General features: G+C 38.0%; 2 protein-coding genes and 1 long non-coding RNA gene across 5 annotated transcripts in view; 2 read left to right on the top strand and 1 right to left on the bottom strand.

Moving 5' to 3' along the window:
- LOC139947011 (uncharacterized) overlaps positions 1-11,177 on the top strand; it is a 67,778-nt gene extending 56,601 nt beyond the window's left edge. For both annotated transcript variants that reach the window (XM_071944825.1, XM_071944824.1), the window contains 8 exons: positions 190-543; positions 1,283-1,535; positions 4,481-4,670; positions 5,026-5,130; positions 5,431-5,484; positions 5,863-6,028; positions 7,515-8,384; positions 11,039-11,177. In XM_071944825.1, the coding sequence (XP_071800926.1) occupies positions 190-543; positions 1,283-1,535; positions 4,481-4,670; positions 5,026-5,130; positions 5,431-5,484; positions 5,863-6,028; positions 7,515-8,384; positions 11,039-11,049 (2,003 nt within the window). In that variant the 3' untranslated portion in view covers positions 11,050-11,177. The remainder of the gene's footprint in view (positions 1-189; positions 544-1,282; positions 1,536-4,480; positions 4,671-5,025; positions 5,131-5,430; positions 5,485-5,862; positions 6,029-7,514; positions 8,385-11,038) is intronic.
- A 6,943-nt stretch (positions 11,178-18,120) lies between these two features.
- The window catches only part of LOC139947159 (uncharacterized), a 31,659-nt gene continuing 23,970 nt past the window's right edge, over positions 18,121-25,809 (top strand). Inside the window, exon 1 of the long non-coding RNA XR_011787323.1 lies at positions 18,121-18,275. This is a non-coding gene — a long non-coding RNA (uncharacterized lncRNA). The remainder of the gene's footprint in view (positions 18,276-25,809) is intronic.
- LOC139947156 (uncharacterized) lies at positions 18,949-23,240 on the bottom strand. Of its 2 annotated transcripts, none has more exons than XM_071945018.1 (5): positions 23,085-23,132; positions 22,532-22,684; positions 21,890-22,018; positions 20,724-20,795; positions 18,949-20,122 (listed from the first exon to the last, which is right to left on the bottom strand). In XM_071945018.1, exons 2-5 carry the CDS (start codon positions 22,674-22,676, stop codon positions 19,341-19,343), a joined length of 1,128 nt encoding a protein of 375 aa, XP_071801119.1. In that variant the 5' UTR covers positions 22,677-22,684; positions 23,085-23,132; the 3' UTR covers positions 18,949-19,340. The 2 variants fall into 2 exon arrangements, with proteins under 2 accessions (XP_071801119.1, XP_071801118.1); XM_071945017.1 differs by having other exon boundaries at positions 18,950-20,122; positions 22,532-22,687; positions 23,085-23,240.

Raw genomic sequence — 25,809 nt, 5'->3', positions numbered from 1 at the left:
TTTATAGATTCTAGAACATATCAAGGGCACTAAGGCAATGACCCGGGGGCATGGAGGCAATGGCCTTTGTTGGCTCCGTGAAGTATCAGGCCTGAACATAACATGTTTACAGAAGAGCCACACAGCCTGGACTTCCTGCAGGCAAAACTTTTAAACTTCAAATTCCTTTCTCTCTTTTTCCATTTGCAGGCAAGAAAACACCCGGACAAGCCCCTCCAATCAAGAAGGCCCTAACCCCACGAACAGACATAGCCAACAAGTCCACCGTCAGCTCCCCAACTCGGACAACGTCAACACCAAAGACCACTACAACAAAAACGTCCACCACACCCAAGGGGTTACCTCGGCAGCCTAAACCTGCCGCAGTGAAGGCAGCTGCTGCTGCAGAGAAGGCAGCTGCTGCTGCGGAGAAGGTAGCAGCTGCAGAGAAGGCAGCAGCTCAAGAGAAGGCAGCAGCTCAAGAGAAGGCTCCTGCTAAAACGGAGAATGTGGAGAAAGAAAAGGAGAAGGAGAAGACGGAGACTAAAGAGACGAAAGCTAAAGGTGAAGAACGAATTATTCTATAAAACTCACTCCACGATAGTAAATATTCAATTCAATTCAATTCAATTCAAAAATGGTTTATTAAAACATGTCTCGCAGTTAAAAACTGAATTGCACATGTCAACATCATAATATTTGTTTTAAAAAATTACATAAAGTAGAAGTTAACAAAGAAAAGGACATTAAACAAGAAATTATTATTATATCTACATTGTCAAAAATACATTGGTGAAAAAAAACCAGTACGCACAATTATTATATATACACACATAATTATATTAAAAGGCATTTAACAGACTGACGATTTGAGGAATTGCACTTTGTTTGTAGCGAACTGTTTATAACGAGAAGTCCTCTTGATTCGCTAAGAGAAAGTAGTAGTCCCGACTGATAAAATAGTAGAAGTAAGTAAGCAGGACAGGTCTTCTCAGAACTGAGAAGTCTTCCGAAAAAATCTGAAATCTACTCCGCGGTAGTAGAGAAGTCGCCGAATTCTAAAAAATCTACTCTGCGGTAGTAGAATAACGCAAGACAAGTACTCAAAAGAACATAATCTACCCAGCCAGAAGAACACTATATGTATTATCGCAAACCAAATAAACATTGATACCTCACCATGCAATGCCTCAAATCCGTTGGTTGAAATCCTGTTGTAGTAAATTTTTCTTTGTTCAACCTTAAATCACAGTTGAAAACAATTCTATAAAATCTATATTTATTTTATTCTTCCTCTCCACAGAGCCACAGAGAGCCTTGTCTCCAACTGTCTCAGAATCCTCAAGTGGATCGGCACCGTCGTCTGTAGGATCAGCCAAGGCCCAACCCCAAGAAAAACCCCAAGAAAAACCCCAGGCTCAACCCCAGTCTCAGCCAGCTAAAGACCTGACTGATGAAGAACGTGCTAAACAAGCCTTGGCTGAGAGGAGACGTCAAGCTCGGGAGAAAGCCGAGAGAGAAGCTGAGCTGGAGAGACAGAGACAAGAACAACTCAAGTAAGTTATTTTATTTTTTATTTTTTTTATTTGTTACTTTATTTTTTATGCAAGTCGCCAGACACACAAGGCCTGAAAGCCACTTCAAGGTGTGGGCTACAATTATTTTTGTCCAGAGGCTTATGCCACCTACTCCTAGGGCTGAAACAGGGTTACCCCATTTACAGTCCATACGGATGTAGACTTGGGTATCATCAATCCGAAGCCTGGCCGGTAGAGCAGAAAGCACTACCTCCCCAATTTTATGTAGCAAGTGTCACGACCGAGATTCGAACCCACACTCTGCTGATCAAACAGCAGAGCTTGAATCTGGTGCTCTTAACTGCTCGGCCATGACACGCCATGGGATATTACCTGTCACGACCAGGTATCAAACTCACATCAGAGCGTGGGTCCGATGATCTAAACTGCTTGGTCACGACACGCCATAAGGGGTCTCAACATCTGTTAGATCGTTGCGATACCCACTGCTGAAAAATCAGGGCCCAATTTCATAGAGCTGCTCAGCAAACAAATTTGCTTAGCATGAAATTTCTTCTGTGATAAAAACAGGATTACCATAAAATTTCCATGTGATTTTAAGGATGAGCAAACAACAGCTTCAAAAACAGTAACAAGCAATATGCAACAAAAGGAAAATTGGTTTTAATCAAGTAAGAAATTTCATGCTAAGCAAATTTGTGTGCTTAGCAGCTTATGTCAAGCGTGTTTCACATACGGGTTAGCAGGGATCTTTTGCTTGTGTGCGTGTGTACTCTACGCTACGTGGCATTCTTATCTTACACAGTTAGGGCAGAAATTCAGCGCTTGCTCAGTAAGCAGGGAGTGTTGATCAAATGGCCCTGTTAAATCGTTGCCGTACCAAATGCTAAAACATAGGACTCGAACTGCCTCTTGCCACCAGGCTAGCTTGGTTGTTGAGTAAGAGATTTACTCTAGAATGGCAAAGGTCAATGGTTCCATTTCCACCTGAGTGAAGTGCCTGTGGATTTTTTTTTACAGAATTCTGGAAAGCATGAAGTACATGAACACACATGGGTGTAGGGGTAGAAGCCCCCAAAAGTCCTTTATCCTTGATGTTAAATTAACATCTACATGTGTTAAAGACACTGGACACTATAGGTAATTGTCAAAGACCAGTCTTCTCACTTGGTGTATCTCAACATATGCATAAAATAACTAACCTGTGAAAATTTTAGCTCAATTGGTCGTTGAAGTTGCGAGATAATATTGAAAGAAAAAACACCTTCGTCACTTGAAGTTGCGTGCTTTCAGATGTTAATTTAGAGACCTCAAATTCTAAGTCTGAGGTCTCGAAATCAAGTTCGTGGAAAACTACTTCTTTCTCGAAAACTACATCACTTCAGAGGGAGCCGTTTCTCATCAACAGCTCCCCATTACTCGTTACCAAGTAAGGTTTTATGCTAATAATTATTTTGAGTAATTACCAATAGTGTCCACTGCCTTTAAAGATAAAGTCATAGTTCAGTAACGACTCCAAATACTAAACGCCTTAAAAACTTACTTGGTGAGTAGCACTCCAACTGTTGATAGTATAAACTATTTTTAGAAAGGTGTCTCTTTGAGAGTAATATGGTTTTAATATCTTAGAAACGATTCATGCGTGAATTGACTCTCAGATTGGTGTCCGTTGGTACCAGCTGTCACCTCTATAAACGAGGAGGTCTTAGCAGACTTATACCTAGTCGTTCTATATCAAGCCCAGGTATGACTGTGAGTCACAGTCATTAAGGGTTAGATCTAAATTTAAGTCATAAAGTCATTAGAGTCAATTAATTGAGTCAGAAACCCTGCAAGGAAAGATTCTTGGCAAACTTGGGATTAAGTCATTACAACCTAACTACTATCAGTGTACTGTAGGATGTCACGATCGAGCAGTTTATTTTAAGGCATCAAATTCAAGTTATGGTGGTTAAGTCATCGGGTCGATTTTACAAAGAGTTAGGACTCGTCTTATCTCGAGTTAGGACGAGTAACTCGTCCTAACTTAGGATTAATCTTAAGGTCTGTATGCTACAGTGCAGGGTTGAGACTCATCCTAAGTCCGAAGATTAGTCTATAGTTAGGAAGAGTTTTGTGAAGTCGACGGCAGGTTGTGGCTTTGCATCCCAGTCATGACACTTGTGTCCTTTCAAGAGCAAGACACTAAGTTCTAATATTGCGCATTTCACAATAACCGTATCAATGCCCTTAACATTAGTGCCCTGGTCATTGGGTCTTCAACATTCCATTAATCTATCCTTGCAGGTACCCATTTATATACCCCTGGATTAAGAGAAGCAATTATAGTGAAGTATGTTGCCTGAGAGTATAATCCCTGGAATTCTTAGGAGGTTAAAAAGTCCACAAAATGTTCCAAGCAATTTACACTCTATGAGTTTAACTGTAAAACCAAGGCCATAAATAAAGAGGCACTCACTCACTTACTCAGTCGACCCAAGTTGTCGCGTTGCCACATGTTACAGTTGGGCTCGACGTCTGACACGCCACACAACTCTATCCTGCATACAGCTGATAAGCTCTTCCTTGTTAATATTAATTATAATTTTGTTTTTTACCCATACACTGATGTGTGTTAGCTCTGTATACTCAGTACTTTCCTGAGTCCCGTGAAAAAAAAAAAAACACAGGCATGTTTCTCGGGTGGGATTTAAAGCCACGACTAACCCTTGCAATTCTAGAGCAGTGTCTTACCAACTAGACTACCGAGGTTGCTCGATAAATAGAGGCAGTTCGAATCCTATGTTTTGTCAGCGGGTACATCTCTTATACTCAGCGGGTACATCTCTTATGCTGTTCCTTGTTGTTAACTCCTGCATCCTTGATCAGGGTCTTGAGCATGGTCTTGGTGGGTCTTCCGGGGCCGCGCCTGCCATGAAAAGAGGCAGTGTTGAAAAAAAATTCTATTGTAATTTTCTTTGAAGGCGTGAAGAGGAGGAGCGAATTCGTCTTGAAGAAGAGGAGAGAATACGCATGGAGGAGGAGGCAAGAAGGCTAGCTGAGGAGCATAAGAAAGCAGAGGAGGAGCGTCTTAGGAAAGCTATTGAAGATAATGAAAGGATGGAGAGGGAGGAAGAAGAGAGGAAGGCTGCGGAAGAAGCTGAAGCTCTGCAGGTAGGAAAACATTAGACTGGTCCATAAGGACAGGTATTGGTGTATATGTATTCACATAATTGACAGACTTAACTGCGCTCTCCAGAACCATGACATCCATTTGAAATGATGGGAGGTTAGCCCCAGTATTTCTGTTTCACTTACTGCAGCAAGCACTTTTGTTCACAGGTTTCCTAAGGCTTGCCAGCTACAGTGATTAAATTCACTTATGAAACAGAATAAGAATAATTGATATAGGATTGAATTTATCGTTATAAGAATACACTTGTACTCTCGTTATATGAGTATACCTGTACACTCGTACCACGAGGGTGGGGAGAGCACAGTCGTTGATTTCTATTTGTTGCTTTTTCAGAGAGCTGAAGAGGAAAAGATTCGTCAAGAGGAACTTAAGAAACAAGAAGTGGAACTCGCTGAGAAATGCCGCAAAGAAAATGAGGAGAGGGATGCTCGCAAGAAAGTAAGGCAATTTTCTAGGGAATGTCTTATAATTGATTAATCTTTGGGAAATACCTTGTGATTAATTTCTTGTGAAGAAATAAAGACTCTGAAAGGAGCAGATTCGTTTCTTGTCGATGTTTCGTTTGCTACAATAGATGGATTGCACATGACGTCAGTGACTGCCATCTTTGATGACAAATAATGAAAATGTGCACATCTGAATGAAGGGGCCAGCTTATTCTTTGTGTCGATGTAGTGATGAAATTTTTCCACAAGATTTTAAGCTTAACCATCTTTGACTTTGATTTGTTTCTTTTAGAGAGTAGAGGAGATCATGAAGAGAGCCCGCCGTGGTGCCCAGGCTAAAGATAAGGTAGGTGGAGAACATAGATATAGAAAAAAAGAGAATTAATAATAATAATAATAATAATAATAAAAAGTTGACCCCGGTTTGATTCCCGGCCAGGGCCATATGTGAGTTGAGTTGTGCGTTGGTTCTCTGCTGTGCCTCGAGGGTTTTCCAGACCATCCGATCTTCCTCCCTCGGAAAAAATCAAACATTTTCGATTTTTGGCTGTGCTCCGTGTTCACATTGGGTTGATGTGGATGGCAGCAAAAGGCCCCCCTGCATGCCTGCTTTTCAGCTCTTAGCTGCAAGTAAGGATGATCAGCCCCCCAAATAATTATTACTATTTATTCTTATTAATCCTACGTACCACGTAATGATTTAATTTATTGGATTTATTTTCAGGATGATGCATCCGAGGACGGAGACAGCGGGTCTGAGAGTGGTTCAGGGTCAGGCTCAGAACGTAAGAGCAATGGCGTCAGCGCAACACTACCAAGCAGTAGTAGTCTACTCAATAATGAGAAGTATCGCAATCTACTCTTCAATCGGAATAAATCACAGCTATCAGGTATTTGTCGTCTTCATGGATACATTTTATGACGTGGGGCTGATTTCACAATGAGCTAAGATTGATCTTAACAGCAAATCAATCATAATTGCTGAGCAAATTGTCAAGTCACAACTCATCTTAAGATCAACCTAGGTGCTTTGTGAAGTCGGCCCCTGGACCTGTAAAATAGGACTAGTTTAAGCTTGGTGTCGTACACCACAAAGTTTGATCATAATATATTTCCCCATGACCTCTCAACAGTCAGATGTTGATGTTAAATTACTGATTTGTGATGATAATCATCCAATTAGCCTAATTTGATTTAGTTGAAGTGAAGTTTTTCTCTTCTTGTGACTTTTGATGGCTTTTTTAAAATTCTCTCTCATCGTCATTTTTGTTTTTAATACTGGGGCTTTGGTATGACACATTTCACTTTTTGCTCATAAACATTTGCACCATTCCTTGAACTATTTGAGGGTAAATGTTTTCACAATGCTGGATATATTTCATACAGCATCCAGGTATCCGCTAAGCCTGTGTGTTTGCTTAATAGCCAGTCATTGACAGTCATTGACAGTCATCGACAGTTATTGACAGTCATTCTCAAATTGCATGCTCATTCAGCACGTACAGAACAAACCTTCAAAATATCAGACATAAGTTCAAGTCCATACTGAAGCTTGGACTAGACCTTAAAATCTAACTTGAATGTATGATACATATTTTGTAATTACTAGTTTTGAATCTGAGTGCTTTGTTTTGAAACTCGAATCATTTGTCCAGAGAAATTTCTACCTAATTGAACATAATAGGTAGGTTTTAAATTTTGTTCTTGGAAATTTTAAGGAATGAAACAAATTCTCCTCTGAAATACAATGATGTATCACACATGTAACGTTTCATATCACATCGGTAGCAGGGATCATTGACTAACAACTCCCCCATAGCCTTTAAAAATGATTCTCCTTTTCAAACATACTTGGGTGCCGTTTGCTTTCTTTTCTTACTTACATGTATCAAACTGAAATTGACTGCCAAAAGTTCAATGGGTAGGATGTTACTCGTCTGTTTGTGGTTCAGGCAATTTTGTCTTCTCCACTGAAGAAAAGTGATTTTTTTTTAATTTTGTAAGTGTGCCAAAACAAGGCAAAGAGCAACTCTTGGTAGGGGGGGTGTAAGAAGAGACAAAATGAAAGAAAACTGAAAAGCTAAAGGCAGCTCTTGTACCAGAGAAGCTTTGATTAAAAAATATTCTTAAAATATACTTACCGTGTAAGCTTTGAAACTAACTGATTGGTGAAAGAATGTCTACACCAGAGAATGTAGCTCAGATAATTTCATCTTCCGAGAATATTACTTATTCTCTCCTTGGAAAAATGTAAACTAACAAAAGAGATGGTATTTTGAAATAGAAAGCAATTAATGAAAACCACCCAAGTTCGTTTGAAAAGAGAAAACAGTGTCACCTTCTTTCCTCCGTTCTTTGCACACCGCCTTCTATCAGGCGACGAAGACGAAGAAGGGTTTGATGGGGACCAATTAGAGGGCGCTACAAACGGCAAAGCTGCCACCAGTTTCAGCGATTCAGACGACGGGAACATGTCGGTAGAAGGCCTGGAGGCTGCAGAGTCTCTTCAAGACAAAGAGAAGCTGTACGACGATAAAGACGCCCTGACTGACGACGGCCAAGGTGGGGATGGTGGACAGGCTGATGACGAACGAGGCTCATCAGATGAGAAGGAAGACATAGGTGAAGACGTGGTACCAGACAAAGAAGAAGCTGATTGGGCTGATCTTAAAGACGCCTCCAACGGTGAGCCTGTGTCGACGACCGGCTTCGAAGAACAAGCTGAATTTGAAGCGTTGCCTGACAATGTTGGCGGGGACGCAGTCGCAGATATGGGTGTGGCTGACGATGGCGAGGATGAAACGGCCCCGCCCACTAACGGGAACGTCCAGACAGAAGATATAAGCGCTGACGAGGCTTACGATGAGAAGAGTGAGGGGTCATCCGGGAACGGGAACGAAGTAGAGCTCTTAGGGACAATCAAATCTCCAGTCATCAATGTGCCTGCTACGTCTGACTTTAATAATGCAAACGGAGAGAGCTTCATCCAGGACCAGGACGAAGACCTCGTCACTAAGAAGTCTCTGCTTGATTTAGACGAGACGACCGGGAGTCTCGAAGATGGTGGTGGCACGATCGAAGTGCTATCGCCGGATTCCGCCAGTGACAAACTCAACGCCAACCTTGGGATGAAGGCGGGGTTTGGTTCTGACGATACCCAGATGACTCTATCCTTCTCCCCGCTCGGGGAGTTGGAGTCTAACGGAGAACAGCAACAGTCGATGGCTGTGTCTTTGACTCCAGAAGGTATTTCACCCTTTTAATGACCTCGCACTGGCATGAATTACCAACGATGTTTGCCGCTAAAAGTAGTTTCCGTTTCTTTGTTTGTTCGTGTGCGCAAAGTTTGCAGCTGTAGCCTGTAGCATGATTGGATTTCTTTTCCCTATTTCCTTCACAAGTACACTTATAATTTGTTTGTAAATAAATTGTTTCTGCGGTAACATGCACCAGGTTTCTTAAGGTGGTAAAATTTACTATACAAAGGTGTCGTCTGGCACTAAAACTTCACTGACCTTTTGAAAACAAATTCAGCTTATAGTCACACACAAAATACTAGCTAAACAAAAAAAACTTGCTTAGCAGAAACGTGTTATTAGCCAAAATGCCACAAAGATCACGTTGCTTTGATTGGTGCCGCTCTCATATTTTTACTTAGTGAAGAAATTCTTAGCAGTTTGATGACATTGGGCCCTGTGGAAAATGTGGTGCATATTACTAATGTTATTGTGAAGGGTGTTATGTAATAGTGTTGCCCTGTAGACCCAAGGCTCCTTTGTGGTACAAGGTGTTACTTGTCTAGTTGGTGGCTAGAAGAGGAAAGCAAGTCTTCTACTAGTTTTTTAAAAGAAAAATTGCAAGGGTTTATAAACGAAGCGAGGTTACTTTCATCTGCTTTCTTGTTCTGCTGTTTAACAACTTGCGTAAAGACTAGAGCCTTCAGAAAAGAAATAGACGCACTGCACTGTAGCTGGCATTGTTTGGATCCCAGTATACATCATGTGGTATTATGACAGAATGGCAAAATGGTTTTAATCAGGCTGTCATGATGCTTCATTGAGGCAACAGAGGCAATTGCTTCCTGTGCCCCTGGTTATTGCCTTGGTGCCCTTTTACAATTACCTCATGTTCAAGTTGTTGTACTGATAGGGCAGATAAGTTTATGCAACAATGCACATCCAAATTGATTGCGCACAGGCTGTCAAATCTTCTTACTCACAAAATAAAATCTTGCTTAGTTACTTGTTTCTGCCATAGAGTAAGCACCAAGAAATGCTTCCCAGAAGTTTCTAGTCCCTGGTGTATCTGCTAAGCACTTTTGTACAGTGCGTAGGATGTGTGTTATAGCGCCAGTTTGAAAGCAGCAATTGCTGTAGATTAGCATAGATCTACGATATACACATGCCATCAGAGTTTAGTAGAATGCAGAACTTTTCTGTGCTTAATACTGCATTTAAGTTTTCCACCTTGGCCCAGATTCATAGACCTGCTTAGCCACAAAAAAAGTAGCTGTTAGCACAATGCCATTTTGACTACGAGGAATAGTTTACCAGCCAAAATACCATTTCACATGACAACTTTTGACTGGTTTTCACAACTGTGGTGAGGGGAAATATGTCAAGCAATTTTGTTTGCAATAAGCAGCTCTGTGAAATTGGGCCCAGGTGACAACGTTTTCTCAACATTCAGATGTAAAAAGAGAAACTATGAGCGCTGTTTGAAACCAGAATTGTTTTGTTAATAAATTCTGAAAAGTACATTAAAGCATTGTTCACTTTGTACATGTAGGTCAGCCTTTGTTCTCAATGAAATGTTCACTACTTTGTCCAATTAATATGCCTGATGAATGATTGACTGCATGTAAGATGAACACCAGGGGTCGATTTCACATAGAGTTAGGAGTAGTTCTAACTTAGGACTAGTCCTACAGAGATATTAAAAACAAATGGCTATGCTAGTCCTCAGTTAGGAAGAGTAACTCGTTCTAACTTGAGATAAGACTAGTCTTAACTCTTTGTGAAATCCACCCCTGCTCCTACATTAGCAGTATTCTCCAGTCCATAGCATGCTTTATGGCTAGTACATGAGCAGTATTACAGCAATTAACATAACATTTTGTTCCCATGCCCATTAATTTCTGCATTAATTTCTAAAATTGGTTTATGTTCAGAGAGGTTTGCCGAAGCATCATGCGAAAACCTCTTTTGAGAAGTGTTCTGAAAAAAACTGGTGGTTGACGACTCAACATTTCAATCAGTATGCTCTACGATCAAATTCGTATTGGCTGTGATCCCTGGTTATCTGGTTATACGGCAGCTAATGGCTGTATGGCTTCTGACTGGCACCCACGGACAAACACGACAAAGCATGCTCTGATCGTCTTTAGGGAGAATACTGATTGAAGCGTTGAGTTGTCAACCACCAGTTCTTTTCAGAACCAACACTTCTCTAAAGAGGTTTTCACACGTGCAACGGCGAACCTCTCTTCTACCTCCACAGCACAGTGCAAAGTTTCAAATCCTACTTGATTTATGTTGGAAATGCTTGTTGTGATAAATAGATACATTGTATCCTTACTCAACCAGTTGCCGCCTTCACCTGTAGAAAATATTTGCTAGTAGTCACCCCCCCCCCCTCCCTCCTGCCTCCAGAGGCCAATTTCATAGAGCTGCTTAGACAGAGAATTATGCTTAACTCCTTTTTGCTTAACAAAAAAACGAAAGGATACCAGTCACAAGCTGTACCTGTGACCTTGTACTTTGGCTGGTAACCTTATTGTGGTAAGCATAAGTTGTGTGTAGTTACTTTTTGTGCTTAGGCAGCTCTATGAAATTAAGCCCTGCTCAAATCTGGTATTTAATCAAGGATAACAGTTCTTTTTCAATTTCCTCTTCTTACAGATGCCGTTTGAGATTTGGCAGATGTCTTTTATACGACAGTATAACAAAGAAACTATTAAAACTATTATTTGGTTGTGCATCGCCTACCTATAAAGACTCCGATAGGAACTTGTATATTACCCAATGGATCAGTGTGCGCACAGAATTATCTAGAAAGGAATTCCGCTCTCAAACCCGTCGTTCGTACTCTCCAAGGATCTCAAATTGTTCTGCCGCCCCCGGACCCAAATCCAGGTAACCCATAGGTGGATTCATTTCAGCGTGGGTTATATTTGATGAAATACGCTACATGAGAGAAAATTAGTGAGTACAGCCGACTTTAGTTATTACGAGGTCTGTCGAACTGGCCTGTTTCAACAGCTATGCTTAGCTTTAAAAAAAACATGCTGACAGTCGGCCAGATTGTGACTACTGGTTGATTTTATACTCCGCAGTCGACCAAAGAAACTGGACGGTATTCTTAGGAGCTACGTGGTACATGTATGTTCTCGTTGTGTTGTACAGATGAGCGGGTCAGCGAAGGAACTGCAGAATCGTTGGATTTGGCTTCGCATTGAAGGAACATTCAACCATCACTGGAACTATCTTGGAATATATCTTGGAAATCTTAAGACATCGCTGTGAACTACTCCCAGATTGCCTCATACTTGGACACAAACTTTCGAATAGGAATCTAAAAATTCTATGGATGTACGACTGAGATTTGTTGTATGTGTCGAGTGGAGGTGCAATCATAGACGGTGGTGCTTGGAGTAAAAGCCCCATTATACAACGCTCGTCAAGAAAGTGTGGATAAAGACAGATACTGTGGTCATCAACAGACACATGTGGTGATCATAGTTGGAGGACTCCCCCAAGGGTTACATTTCTTGAAAGACTTTCGGAAGCTTTCTTGAACTAGATGATTCTTTGGAAGATGCTGGATGCATGCTAAACCCACGGTCATACATAAACCGCTCCTCATACTAGGGTACTTAATTCCCATCACAGATTTCCAATCAAACGCCATGCTATTGAACTACATTGTACCAACGGAAACCCCAGAGATTTATGGGCCGGTAATTTGTTGTTAAGGACTCCTTTGATCTTGGAAACTGATAACAGAATAACTTTGACAGGTTGCCATTTGGAAAATCGTTTGAAAGTCAATAGTTGGGAAACTTGGATGGAAAACCCAATTTCTATTCCTCTTTCTTAAACATATTCGGGAAACCTTGTCAAGGAAAACTTGTGAAGGAAAACTTCATAGGGTTCCGGGGAAAAGGGTGTGATTTCTGTACCAAGATTTCCTTCAGTAAAACTATATTTTAGTGGTTGCTAGTTCTGGAAAATGGAAACTTCCAACAAATGCTAGTGAGGAAAACGAAAAATCCCACATTCGTACAAAATTATTCGCTGTTGTAAAATTGCATTGAATGTTAAGCCTGTAAAATGTTATCCCTCATTTGAGTGAAAAAAAATTATGGATTTGAGATCCTGTAATTAGAAAAAAAGAAGACATGAAAACATAAATTATGCAAAAATTGATGTGTATCAGTAAAGATATTTGCAGGAAAAATTGAAGAATAGAAAATATGGGACAGTTTTCAGTGCTTGACGTGGTGTATGATTGCATAGTGTTATACATAATGTAATTGATTGCATAAAATGCATGTTCAGTATATCGGAAAGGACGAATTTATAAGCGTCTCTAAATCTCTCAAAAGCTTCTAGAGAACAATACTAACTTAAAAACAATAGTAACTGTGAACAAACTGGTCAGAAATTGTAACTTCTTGGAACTGTAGCGTCCTGCTTGTTTTGCGTTTAAATGCAGTAGTATTTATGGTGAAGTATGGTCATGGTGGGTTTCTACGCAGTACATACTGGCACTCTAGTTTCTGGTGTTGATGCTTTTATATTTCAAAATGTCGCAGTTTTATTTTGTTATCGGTGAACGATATTTGATCGATGGCGGATGGATTGTCAGGCTATTAACTTCTTAGTTTTCGTTTGTGAAATTCATTTTTTAATAGTACATGTAAGCAAGAATAATAAGATAAAACAATTCATGTGGTAATAGTAATATCCAACTAACTTATTCCTCCCAAGAGAGGGCGGGCGGGCTGGCTTGTTGAGAAAATAAACTAGCTGTAACAAGAGATGGCGGGCTTGTTAAGTAATAACCTAGCTGTAACAAGAGATGGCGAGCTTGTTAAGTAATAATCTAGCTGTAACAAAAGAGGGCTGGCTTGTTAAGTAATAACCTAGCTGTAACAAGAGAGGGCTGGCTTGTTAAATAATAACCTAGCTGTAACAAGAGAGGGCTGGCTTGTTAAATAATAACCTAGCTGTAACAAGAGAGTTCGGGCTTGTTAAGTTATAATCTAGATGTGAACACTAGGTCTCCTTCACACACTTAATGTAATTGTCTCTTTTGTACATACACTGTAAATGAATAGCATTGTTTCTTCTCAATCATGTCTATAGAGCATATGCACTGTCCGTTATAAATGTTACCCCCCCCCCCCCTTCGAATCAAACAGACCCTTTACTAACGCTTCTAACCTTCTTGCAATAACCAGTAATGGAGTGCTGTAAAGATTGTTAAGTTTTATCTGAAGAATGCGGCTCTTACCAATTATAAGTGCCAATTATTGCATCACCATTGGTACGTACTGTTCTTCCAATTGTTACGCAGGAAAATTCACTTCGTATGAAGCATTCGCACGAAGTTTGAATCGAGGTTCAGTCATACACATTTGAGGTTAGGTTTAAAACAATGTTGTTGGCTACAGCTATGGCTACATATACACGGCTTAATGATGAAGCCAAGGCTGTTGCTTTGGCTTCTCTGCTAAAGTTTCTGTTTCACATCCACCATGTTCTGTCGTTTCTTCTGCGTTGTTTAAAGCCTAAGAAGCCAAGTTAAATAAGAAACGATTAAACCTGCGTAACTCTGCTATGCTCAATGGGAGTCGTAGAACTAAGTTGGAAGAATCAATATGGAAGATTTAAAGACACTGGACACTATTGGTATTTGTCAAAGACTAGTCTTCTCAGTTGGTGTATCTCAACATTTGCACAAAATAACAAACGTGCGAGAATTTGAACCAAATTGGTCGTCGAAGTTGCGAGATAATACTGGAAGAAAAAACACCCTTGTCACACATAGTTGTGTGCTTTCAGATGCTTGATTTCGAGACCTCAAAATCTAATACTAAGGTCTCGAAATCAAACTCGTCAAAAATAAATTCCTTCTCAAAAACAACGTTACTTCAGAGGGAGCCATTTCTCACAATGTTTTATACCATCAACAGCTCTCTAATGCTCATTACCAAGTTAGTCTTTACGCTAACAATTATTGTGAGTAATTTCCAATAGTGTCCACTGCCTTTAATATGGAAGATTTAAGTTCGCTCTAAAGCCATCTCTAAACTATATACAGCCATTCAGTAGGTGTACATACTCAAATGTAGTTGTAGCTGCTTATATTATTAGTGGATGATAAAAGAGTGAGAAAGAGTGAGACAGAGAGATGGTGGACGGTAACGTGCGAGTGCATGAGCCACTTTGTAGGGAAAACAAAACTTGTTGGAGTTGTTGATTAAGAGTTGTTGAAATTGTTCGGATAACATAAAATAATTTGTCATGCACAAAATATGTAGACCATGCCTTGATTTACAGGGAGGCTATTGGGCTATTGGCCTTGGTGTCCCTTCAAAAGTTTGTCATACAATGGAGCATAATTTTCTGACTAACCATTTTAAGATATGGAGGACACCGACACTATTTGGTTTGTGTAAATTTGTCTCCATACACATCTACACCAAACCAAACAGTCTTTTGTGTCCACGGTTTCTCAAAAAGACTTATGGAAGTGCTCTTTGCAAAATGAAAATGGCCTTGATAAAATTGTAGGCTTGTGATCTTGGACATTTTGCGCGTACACACAACCAGCGTTGTGGGCGCAAACACCGTGATCTTTGAACCAAGACTAAGTAGGTCTCAGAAATTTACCCCTGCTTAAAACAGTCTGAATTTTTCAGAAGAAAGAAAATTTAAAAAACAACTCTAACAAGTTTTACAAAATTTAAAAATGCTAACTGCCTTATAGTATGAAGCAAGATTTCAATAATCATCATTCAAAGTGGCTAGTTTCATCAGGCAAAAAGAAGTAAAACTTGAATTTCAATCAAATATAATATTATCAAATATAAACAAATTGTATAAGTATTATTAGTGGGAAATTTTGATTAACCTAAAGATCATTTTAATTTATATGGGGAAATTTGCTGTCGTTTATTTAATTTATTGGGTGGTATGGTGGATTTGTTTTGTTTTGAGAATCAGTGGGGTATAAAAATTACAGCAGGGTTTAAAATCAGTATTTGTGATTATATTATATAAAATAAATCATGGGTATTGATGTTGACATCTTTGTTATGTTTTGATGTGACAAACAGGCACTGCTCTGGGTCCAATTTCATGTCAAGCTTACACTTCAATTGGAGAATCGTGATTGTGAGCGCAGAATGCTGCGGTACAGCAGAGCCATGAATCTGGGCCCTGGTTTTTTGCCATTCCGCTTTTATTGTGAGAAAACCTAGCTGTCTTGAATCTTATCTAAATCCAAAATTATTTCACTCCTAAATATTTAATTGACAAGAGTTTTGCTTGAAACTCAGTTGATGAAAATAATGATGACTTTTCGATTGTCTTAAGTTTTATATCCTAAGATTTGTATTTGGTTTCCATTATCAAACTTGCAATTTTTAGATTATGCTTATGGATGTTTCATTGATTCAATTTAGCATATTTTTGTCTAATTTGCTTTTTTTTTTGTATAGGACAGTTTGTTTGGATTCAAGATCGTGTTATTATGAAGTTTGATAACATGTACAAACGTTTAACATTCATATAATATTATGTGCAATTTGAATGCATTAAAATTGTGCATTTTAATCTAGCTAAAAGAAATAGTGATTGTTTGTTAGGTGGGGCGGGGGGGGGGGGGGTTTGAGATCCTAAAATGGATTTCTATAAAACACAAACGATGTGATATTATGTTCTAGTTTGTTTTAATTTTGTTGTTTTGTTTTTATTTGAGTGCACCATATTCACATTGGTAACCAGTTGCGGGATACCGGTATATACAAGGGTACATTGATCAGACATGGGCAAGTCCGATCAGCGACCAACAGTTAACCACGAATCAATGCTCTGTGAATACTTATGCATGAAACACATGGGTGCCAGGCAAAATTGCCAAATGGTCAACAATAGACCTTTATCATGGCGCAGCCATCTTGAATTTCTCCCATTGATATCAATGTTACCAAACCGAGGCTGGAAGAACAAAATAGTCTGGTTCCTATTTGCAAACTGATTATTAGCAGTCATTATTGTTACCCGATACGAGGAACACGACCAAGATGGCGGCAGCAGCATGATAAAGGTCTATGGTCATCTTATAGTCCCTTGATCGAGCTTGCTCCATGTGAAGCAAATTCTAACTTGTATAGTACCATGAGAAAGTTCAACCTGCAATATATTTAAGACGCGTCAGGTAAATTTTCTTAACTGTTGTACTTCAGAAGAAAAAAAACAAGTGTTGCCAGTGGGTATTTTGTTGCGTAGGACAAAATAATTGTTCAAAATGTCTCTTGATTAAAAAAAAAAAAATGGACTTGGTTATACAGCAGTAAGCAAAGTTGTTTTGCTTTTGCAGTGTATTGATGTACTAAAACACCACAGAGAAATCAACTTAAACAAAATTACAATAAAATGTTGGTATATGGTCAGGATTGTGTTCATATTTACTGAATGTTTGCACATCTGATGAAATTAACTGAATGATAATCTGAATGTAAGCTTTGAAATGTCTTAATTAAACTTGTTGATTAAATACGAGGGTATGATAAACATGAATAAAAGCACTTAAAGATTGTATCTGTGCTTTGTATTAAAAAAGAATACAAACTGGAAAAATGGTTATGAGTTAGTTTTCAAGTTATTTGAATTTCTGTTTGGGACAAATCAGTTATTAAAGGCAGTGGGCACTATTGGTAATTACTCAAAATAATTATTAGCATAAAACCATACTTGATATTCGAGTAATAGGGAGCTGTTGGTAGTATAAAACATTGTGAGAAACGGCTCCCTCTGAAGTATAGTAGTTTTCGAGACGAATTTGATTTCGAGACCTCAGATTTAGAATTTGAGGTCTCGAAATCAAGCATCTGAAGGCACACAACATCGTTAGACAAGGGGTTTTTTCTTTCATTATTATCTCGCAACTTCGATGGCCGATTGAGCTTAAATTTTCACAGGTTCGTTATTTTATGCATATGTTGAGATACACCAAGTGAGAAGACTGGTCTTTGACAGTTACCCATAGTGCTCAGTGTCTTAAACCTTGTGCTTTTAGAGCAAATATTTGATTTAAAAGCCTTATTTCTAGGCAACATTAGCAGCTTCATGAAAGTAGACCCTGATCAGCCTTATACCCATATAAAATAATGGGCACAAACCGCACAAAATGGTTAAAAATGCTATGTCAGATTTTTGGCCGATTTGACCCAAAGTTTTTGATTTGAAATGCAATAGGTATTTTGATTGGGGTCGAGAAAGTTACAAGCTTTCATTTGAGCCATTGCTCGAAAAAGTCTGCCAATAATTAGTAGCAGTGAAATAAAGTGCTCAAAATTAGTTTTTGTCGGGATCCCGACAATATATCACGTGACCAATTCTTATGTGTTTTATAAGAAACGTTTTAAATTTTTGTTATGATTCCTGACCATTAAAAGTAAAAGTTACACCTGTTTTCGTTAGAGCGGTTGATACTCTTTGAAATACCATTCACTCAAAAAAATCTATGTAGGAATGTTTGGGGCAAAAAATCTGACATAGCATCTTTAATTAAATATTGGCTATATCACCATTGGCTTTAATGCATTATTTGGTTTAGCGATTAACAGAGCCGAGTCTGGAGCCGAAGCTATGGTTTCAAAAAGGGCCTGGTTTGACTCGTGCGCCCCCCGCCCCCCCCCCCCCCCCCCCCACCCCCGGTCACCGGGTTTTGTTTTATGGAGCACGCCCTCTGTAGTTCAGTTTTAGGTAAGTAATGGCGGGGACTTTTGACGTTGATCATCGTGTATTGTTATCTGTAAACTTCAGGCAAAATGTCTCCTTCAAGCCCATCCACGTGCTTGGTTTCAATGTGGCTGTTTAACAGAGGCTGGCCGACGATATAAAGGTATGTTTTAGAGTGATATACTGAGAAACACGCATTTCCTGGTTATTTTATGTTTGCATGTTTTCATGTTTTGATTTGTACACGAGGAGACGACCTTACTGCACGATCAATAGGGGCCTACACACTGACCGGGCTGAGCCGTGGTTTCGAAACGGCAATAATGAACAAAGGCAATGCGAGACTTTTAATGCATTCGTTCAAGGATGGTTGGACTTACTCATTTCTCAAAAACTACAGCACTTCAGGAAGTAATAGGCCGTGTCCGAAACGGCGACTTCGGCTACAGCTACGGCTAGATCGCGCGCGTCTGCCTATTCTTCAACACTGGTAGACGCGCTGATCTAGACGTAGCTGTAGCCGAAGTCGTCGTTTCGGACACGGCCATATTTTATTAAGGGAAGCTTTCTACTATCAATATCTGCAAACTGTGTGAGTCACTTAAAAAGTAATAATAACGTGAAACCAGTAATCAAAATACTTTTCTTTCTCTCTCTTTATTGAATAATGACTACACAACATTTTGCAATGTATCATTATCAACTCCAAGGTTTGTTCTTTCGTTTTGTTTTCAAAATAGAGCTGTCACAGTCACAGTTAGCGGAAAAGTTTCCGTATGGCGCCACCACTTTTTCATTCGAAAGGAAATAATATAGTATCTAATTTACCTCAATGAGGTATCCCTTTTTGTAAAAATGAGTGAAAAAGTGGTGGCGCCATACGGAAAGTTATCCAACTATTCAATTCAATTCAATTCAATTCAATTCAATTCAAAAAACATTTTCATCTTCATCACAAAAAATCTACGATCCAAAAGTCTCTTCTTGTTTGCCCATCCCATATTTGGAATGGTACTCATTTTAACTACCCCGAAAGGATGTAAGGCTGAGTCAACCTTGCTACGACGAAAGATGTTTAAATCCAAAGTTAATGGTTTTCGTAGCTTTGGTCTGAATTGATATTAGTCTAAATTCAAATTTAAAATTCTAAAATCCACGTTATGCTTCCGTTTTCCTTTCATAATGTACCTGCAGTATCTTCACAATGTTTATTTTTTCGTTTTTAACGTTAACTTCCATCATCGTAACTAAACACACGCGTGTCATTTGTTATAACTTCATCAAATAGAATTGAGGTTCCTATGAACACACTTTCAGTTCTAAGTCGGAAAAACAAATTATCTGTCAGAGCACCTATGATATTTTTTTCATAAAGAAGCAACTTTCTCGAACTGTTATGCAAATTGAATTTTCCAAGTATAAAACTCTTTAGATCAGTTTCTTTAACTTTTCTCAACATTTCACTCAATTGTACTATCAAGTTGTCACATAAAGTACACTGTGTTACATTTATAAAGCCGACTATTAAGTTGTTTTTTCCCGTGTTCAATATTTCAACAAATTCTGATTCAAAGTTTTTTGACGTAACACGTAAATCACCGCGATGCAAATAGTTTAATTCTGAAATATTAAATTCCGTAAATGAATCTTGAAATGACCTCAACTTTGAGTTTAAATGTAATATTATGTCTTTGATATTGTCATTAGCTATAACCATGTCATAAGTAAAAGACGCAGGTACCGAAATGTTTTCTGGACGAGAATACAAACTTGTTATTTGAGGAACTTTTTCTATTTTCAACCATTTTTTTCTCAGATATAAAATAAGACGCCAATTTGACGTGTACAAATGGAAATCCCTTTTTAAATGCTTTTTCTTGTATATCTTTAACATAAGACCATCGACATGTTCTTGGTAAAATTGATTTGCTACATAACTTGGTAGATTAATATTCATGATCCAGCATCGAACGTGGTCTCTGTTCCAGCTTGACATCAGTAAAAACTTGACTGCAAAAACAAAAGAGAAGTTTAACTTTATTTTAACCAGGTGTCAAAAAAAAACTTTAGATAAATGCAGTAAATGCATCACCCCACGACGAAATCAGCCACTTTTCAGAAATAGTTAAATGTTATTCATTTAGTTTTTTTTTTACATTGGATTCGAACTCCTTCTATCTATCTCGTTGGTCTAGATGGTTTGTTTACACTGCTCTAGAATTTCAAAGGCCGTGGGTTCGAATCCCCCACCCGAATAATACGCATGTTATTTTTGTTTGCTTCACAGAACTCAGGATGTACTGAGTATACAGTGCTACCACACATCGGTGTTTATGGATGGGTTAAAACCTGAATGAATATTCTTTCAACTATATTTAAATGTTATTAAAAATGACGACAGCTAATTAAAGATCATCACTAATTCATAATTAATAATTGATATGATCATGCTGTTTGCATTGTAATGTTGTGGAAAACGTGCACGCATTGCCGTTGCTATCGAGCAGTTAAACAAATTTCTTAAAGGTATTTTGTAGAAATGTCCAAGAGACATAAATTTGTAGCATGTAAAATAAATATTACTTAAGAATGAAAGACAACTGCCACTTACAACGTCTGTTTGTTGTTGTTTTCATACTTGAATCACCAGATAGATCGAACTTCATTAAGCTTGTATTGTTAACTGAATAAAAAAGAAGGAATATTACAGATAAGAAATAATATTGCTGAACTCAGCGGGAAAAGAGGGAGAACCCCCCCCCAAAAAAAAAAAAATAAATAAATAAATAAATAAAAATAGATAAATAAATAAATAAATAAATAAATAAATAAATAAATAAATAAATAAATAAAAAAAATAAAAAAATAAATAAAAAAATAAATAAAAAATCCCTTTAAAAAAGTCCCCGTAAAAAAAACCCCACTTGATTCAAAGGATTCAAAGCACCCCAAAATAATGTTCAGTAAAACTATAGTCAACATTATTATCATCTTTTTGTGTCTTTTCTGTGACAACCATGTCATGGATATCTGTCCATGTAGACAGATAAAGTAATTCCCTATAATGATAAATTAACATGGGCTGTAGGAGGTAGATTTAAAAGATTTTACTTTAAGAAATGTACACAGTTTGTAGTGTGGCGGCGGTGCGTGTTTGAGTAGGACATACACGTTCAACAAATTAGGCAGTGGACACTATTGGTAATTACTTAAAATAATTATTAGCATAAAACCTTTCTTGGTGACGAGTAATGGGGAGAGATTGGTGGTATAAAACCTTGTGAGAAACAGCTACCTCTGAAGTGCCATAGTTTTCGAGAAAGAAGTAATTTTCCACAAATTTGATTTCGAGATCTCAGGTTTTAGAACTTGAGGTCTTGAAACCAAGCATCTAAACGCACACAACTTCGTGTGACAAGGGTGTTTTCTTCTTTCATTATTATCTCGCAACTTTGATGACCGATTGAGCTCAAATTTTCACAGGTTAGTTATTTTATGCATATGTTGAGATACACCAACTGTTGCACGAAACACACTTGCATATCGTACGTCCAAGCATCAAAAGAGAGGAAAGTGAAAAATAATAGACTAGTTGCTGCTGAGTACTTGGGAGTTGTCACTTTCACGTACCCTCAAACATGGCGGCAACGGATTATGGGTGGGTGGGGGCGGGGCCTACGTGACGTCACCTTACAGCAACATTAGACTTGTGCATGTCGTACATTGATACATAACTGGAATGTTTAGTTTGCACTTTGTTTTAAATTTGCCACTTACCATTATATTCATTGCCGATAAATGAACCAATTTGAACTGCACATTTTAGACAATTGGACATGCTCAACGTTTCAATATTGATACTGTGTGGTACTTCATCTGTTGGTATTTCATCTGTTTTCTTTTTCACTGCAAAGATAAAACAAAAAGGTATGCAATACAGGAAACACATCAAAGAAACACAACGATTCGTTTTACATAAAAAGAATTGTTGGGTACTTGTTCCATTATTAAAAAGACCTCACAAGCGCAACCCAGTAAAGCACTTGCTCTGTGATGCAGTCACGTGGACACTCGTTTGTTCTAGGGAAAACACTATGTGGACGTGTGTTAGTCCCCAAAGTAGCTAAAAACTGACATGGTATAACGAGCAACATAGCTGTGTATACATTGTGAGAAACGGTTCCCTCTGAAGTAGTTTTTGAGAAAGTGGTCACTTCTCATTCAAACATTTCAAAGATTTTAGGAGCCTTGTTATGCATCTGAAAGCATTTTGTGCAACAAGGGTGTTTTTTCTTCCATTATTCTCTTGCAACTTCAATGACCAATCGAGTTAATTTTTTCCACATGTTTGTTATTTTATGCATATGTTGGGATACACCAAAGGTGTCTAAGCGGTAACCTCCTAGCTTAAATACTTACCGTGCTGTGATTCACTGCTTGGTAGAATAACTTGGATAATAGAATTCGAACAATTCGATAGACACATAATTGGTTCAGTTATAGGTAATACATCATCTGATGTAATAGCATTCTTCTTCTTCTTCCGTTTCTTTTCCACCATCATTATGTTGACTGCTGTAGCGAAAAATAAAAAATAACTTTATGAGTTAGTTATGAGCAAGTCATTGGTATGAGAGTTATGAGAATTAATTGGGCAAAGAGCTAAACAAGATTGATTGTTGTCAATCAAACTCAACTGCCGAGCAAAAACAATACATCAGATTTAACTTATGTTATCGATATTTATACAGTGTTGCAATATTGACAACAGATCTGTAAGTTAAATCTTGATTGTTCGTGAAGTTGACATTCAATGTTTTATTTTTGTATCATTCAAAAAACACCCAGACCGTTATAGATGTGTAAAAGTTTACCCCTGCGAGATTGCACTCAAACGCTTTCAAAAACACACATCACATATTTCAAAATGATATTGCTATGGAAGATAAGAATATAATTTAAGTTTTCGTACCTCTCAGTCTTCTGGTAACTACTTCTGGTATAGGTTTTCTCGATATATTCTTGAAATGAGAATAAGAAAGAGAAAAGAAACATACTAATTATAAGTAACTAGACAACAAAATGCGCTTTGACACCGAGACGGAACAATGTGTTAAGTTTTACAAACAGACTCGTTATTATGTATACTAACTGTATACTAACTGTCGTTGCCGTGCGATAAAGGCCCGAGCCGACACGGCAACGACCCTGCCGGTTTTAAACGGCCGTTAAAGAACTCGTCGCTACCCTGCTATTCCCTTATTATAGAAACTGATCCCAATACGAATAATATTTATAAACGTGTTACAAGACGGTTTTGTGTAGCTATCTGATTAAACCAAGCAACAATGTGCTTTTTTTGGACAATGGAATCTGCCATCTTTGATTCTTATTGACTTGTTACTGTTGATTTTCCGTTTATTGGGCAATATTGTTGCATTCAGGGAGAAAGCACCAACTTAAGTTGTTTACGCCAAAACTGTACGCCAAAAATTGTGGGTGGGCATTTTAAGTCATTGAACTATGTTCACAGACTAGGTTTGAGAAAAACACCTATTGTTCTTTATTATTTTCCCAGGCCTCATAAAACCCAAACGACCAAGGTTCAACGGCACAAACACATTGGTGCTTTCCCTTAGCTCGCACTGTTGCTCAATCATTTTTTTTTTCTTTCTTTTTTTTCAATGTTTGTGGGCAAGTAGCCAAAAAAATGTCGCAGACAATTTGTATGTTTTTGTTTAAGACCAGTATGCTCACTTGGTGTATCTCAACATGAATTATATGCACAAAGTAACAAACCTGTCACTGAACTATGTTCACAGACTAGGTTTAAGAAAAACACCTATTGTTCTTTATTATTTTCCCAGGCCTCATAAAACCCAAACGACCAAGGTTCAACGGCACAAACACATTGGTGCTTTCCCTTAGCTCGCACTGTTGCTCAATCATTTTGTTTTCCTTTTTTTTTTTTCAATGTTTGTGGGCAAGTAGCCAAAAAAATGTCGCAGACAATTTGTATGTTTTTGTTTAAGACCAGTCTGCTCACTTGGTGTATCTCAACATGAATTATATGCACAAAGTAACAAACCTGTCACTGAACTATGTTCACAGACTAGGTTTAAGAAAAACACCTATTGTTCTTTATTATTTTCCCAGGCCTCATAAAACCCAAACGACCAAGGTTCAACGGCACAAACACATTGGTACTTTCCCTTAGCTCGCACTGTTGCTCAATCACTAATTTTTTGTATTTATTTTTTCCAATTATTGTTGGCAAGTAGCCAAAAAATGTCACAGACAATTTGTATGTTTTTATTTGAGACCAGTCTGCTCACTTGGTGTATCTCAACATGAATTATATGCATAAAATAACAAACCTGTGGGAAATTTGAACTCAGTTGGTCGTCGAAGTTGCGAGATAAAGAAAGAAAAAACACCTATGTCACTATGGTCATACGAAGTTGTGTGCTTTCAGGTGCTTGATTTTGAGACCGAAAAATCTAATTCTGAGGTATCGAAATAAAGTTCGTGGAAAATTACTTCTTTATCGAAAACTACGTTACTTCAGAGGGAGCCGTTTCTCACACTGTTTTATACCATCAACCTCTCTCCATTACTCGTTACCAAGAAAGGTTTTATGCTAATAGTTATTTTGAGTAATATTACCAATAGTGACCATTGCCTTTAAAGGTTTTTGGATAATTTGTATTTCACAACAAATTGTCTGCATACGAATAAAAAAAAATGGAAAAATGAATAGTTGAACGTCAAAGTATATATTATTTTGGAAATTTTTTCAGCATTTTGTTGGAAAGAAAACGCAACGTATGATGATACATCTTATCATAGCAGTTTGTTACACACATTTTGCAGGTTTAACTCTAAATTGCACTAAAAGCTTAACGGCAGTGGACACTATTGGTAATTACTCGCATAATTATTAGCATAAAACCTTACGTGGTGACGAGTAATGGGGAGAGGTTGATGGTATAAAGTAAGAGGTTGATGGTATAAAGTGAGAAGACTGGTCTTTGACAATTACCAATAGTGTTCACTATCTTTAACTCTAAATTGCACTAAATACTCAAGTTACACAAGTAGATTTTCCTATCAAATCGAATTGCTTATCAAGAATCGAATGAGAACACGAATACCAGATAATACTAAATGGTTAATAAAAAACAGACATGACAAAAAGCAGACACCATTTAGTTAAATAATTTCAATTGAAAACTTTGCTTTATCAAAAAGAAGTTTCTATAATGCACGGGGAAAACATAAGCACTGAAAACAACCAACGACATTATGATACACAAACACATAATTCATTACAAAGCACCTCAAAATACAAACTGGATGTTCATAAGATGGTACGCAGGCTATTGGTTATGACACATGTTTACGTGTTTGTAGGCACTGGGCAATTTTGGTAATACATGTAAGCATAACAACTTACTTGGTAACGAGTAATGGAGAGCTTTTGATAGTATTAAACATTGCTCCCTCTGAAGTAACGTAGTTTTTAAGAAAGAGGGTATTTCTCACTCAAACAATACACAACTTCAGCTAAAGCCTTTTATTAATATGCATCTGAAAGCACACAAAGTAATGTAGAAAGGAAGATTTTTTTCTTCCATTAGTCTCTTGCAAAGTCTATGACCAATTGAGCTGAAATGTTGGGATACACCAAGTGAGAA

The sequence above is a fragment of the Asterias amurensis genome, chromosome 14 (genome assembly GCF_032118995.1).
Source record: "Asterias amurensis chromosome 14, ASM3211899v1".
In the NCBI taxonomy this organism is placed as follows: Eukaryota; Metazoa; Echinodermata; class Asteroidea; order Forcipulatida; family Asteriidae; genus Asterias; species Asterias amurensis.
Note: the sequence above shows the minus strand (reverse complement) of the source record. Positions and strands in the feature narration are given on the sequence as shown.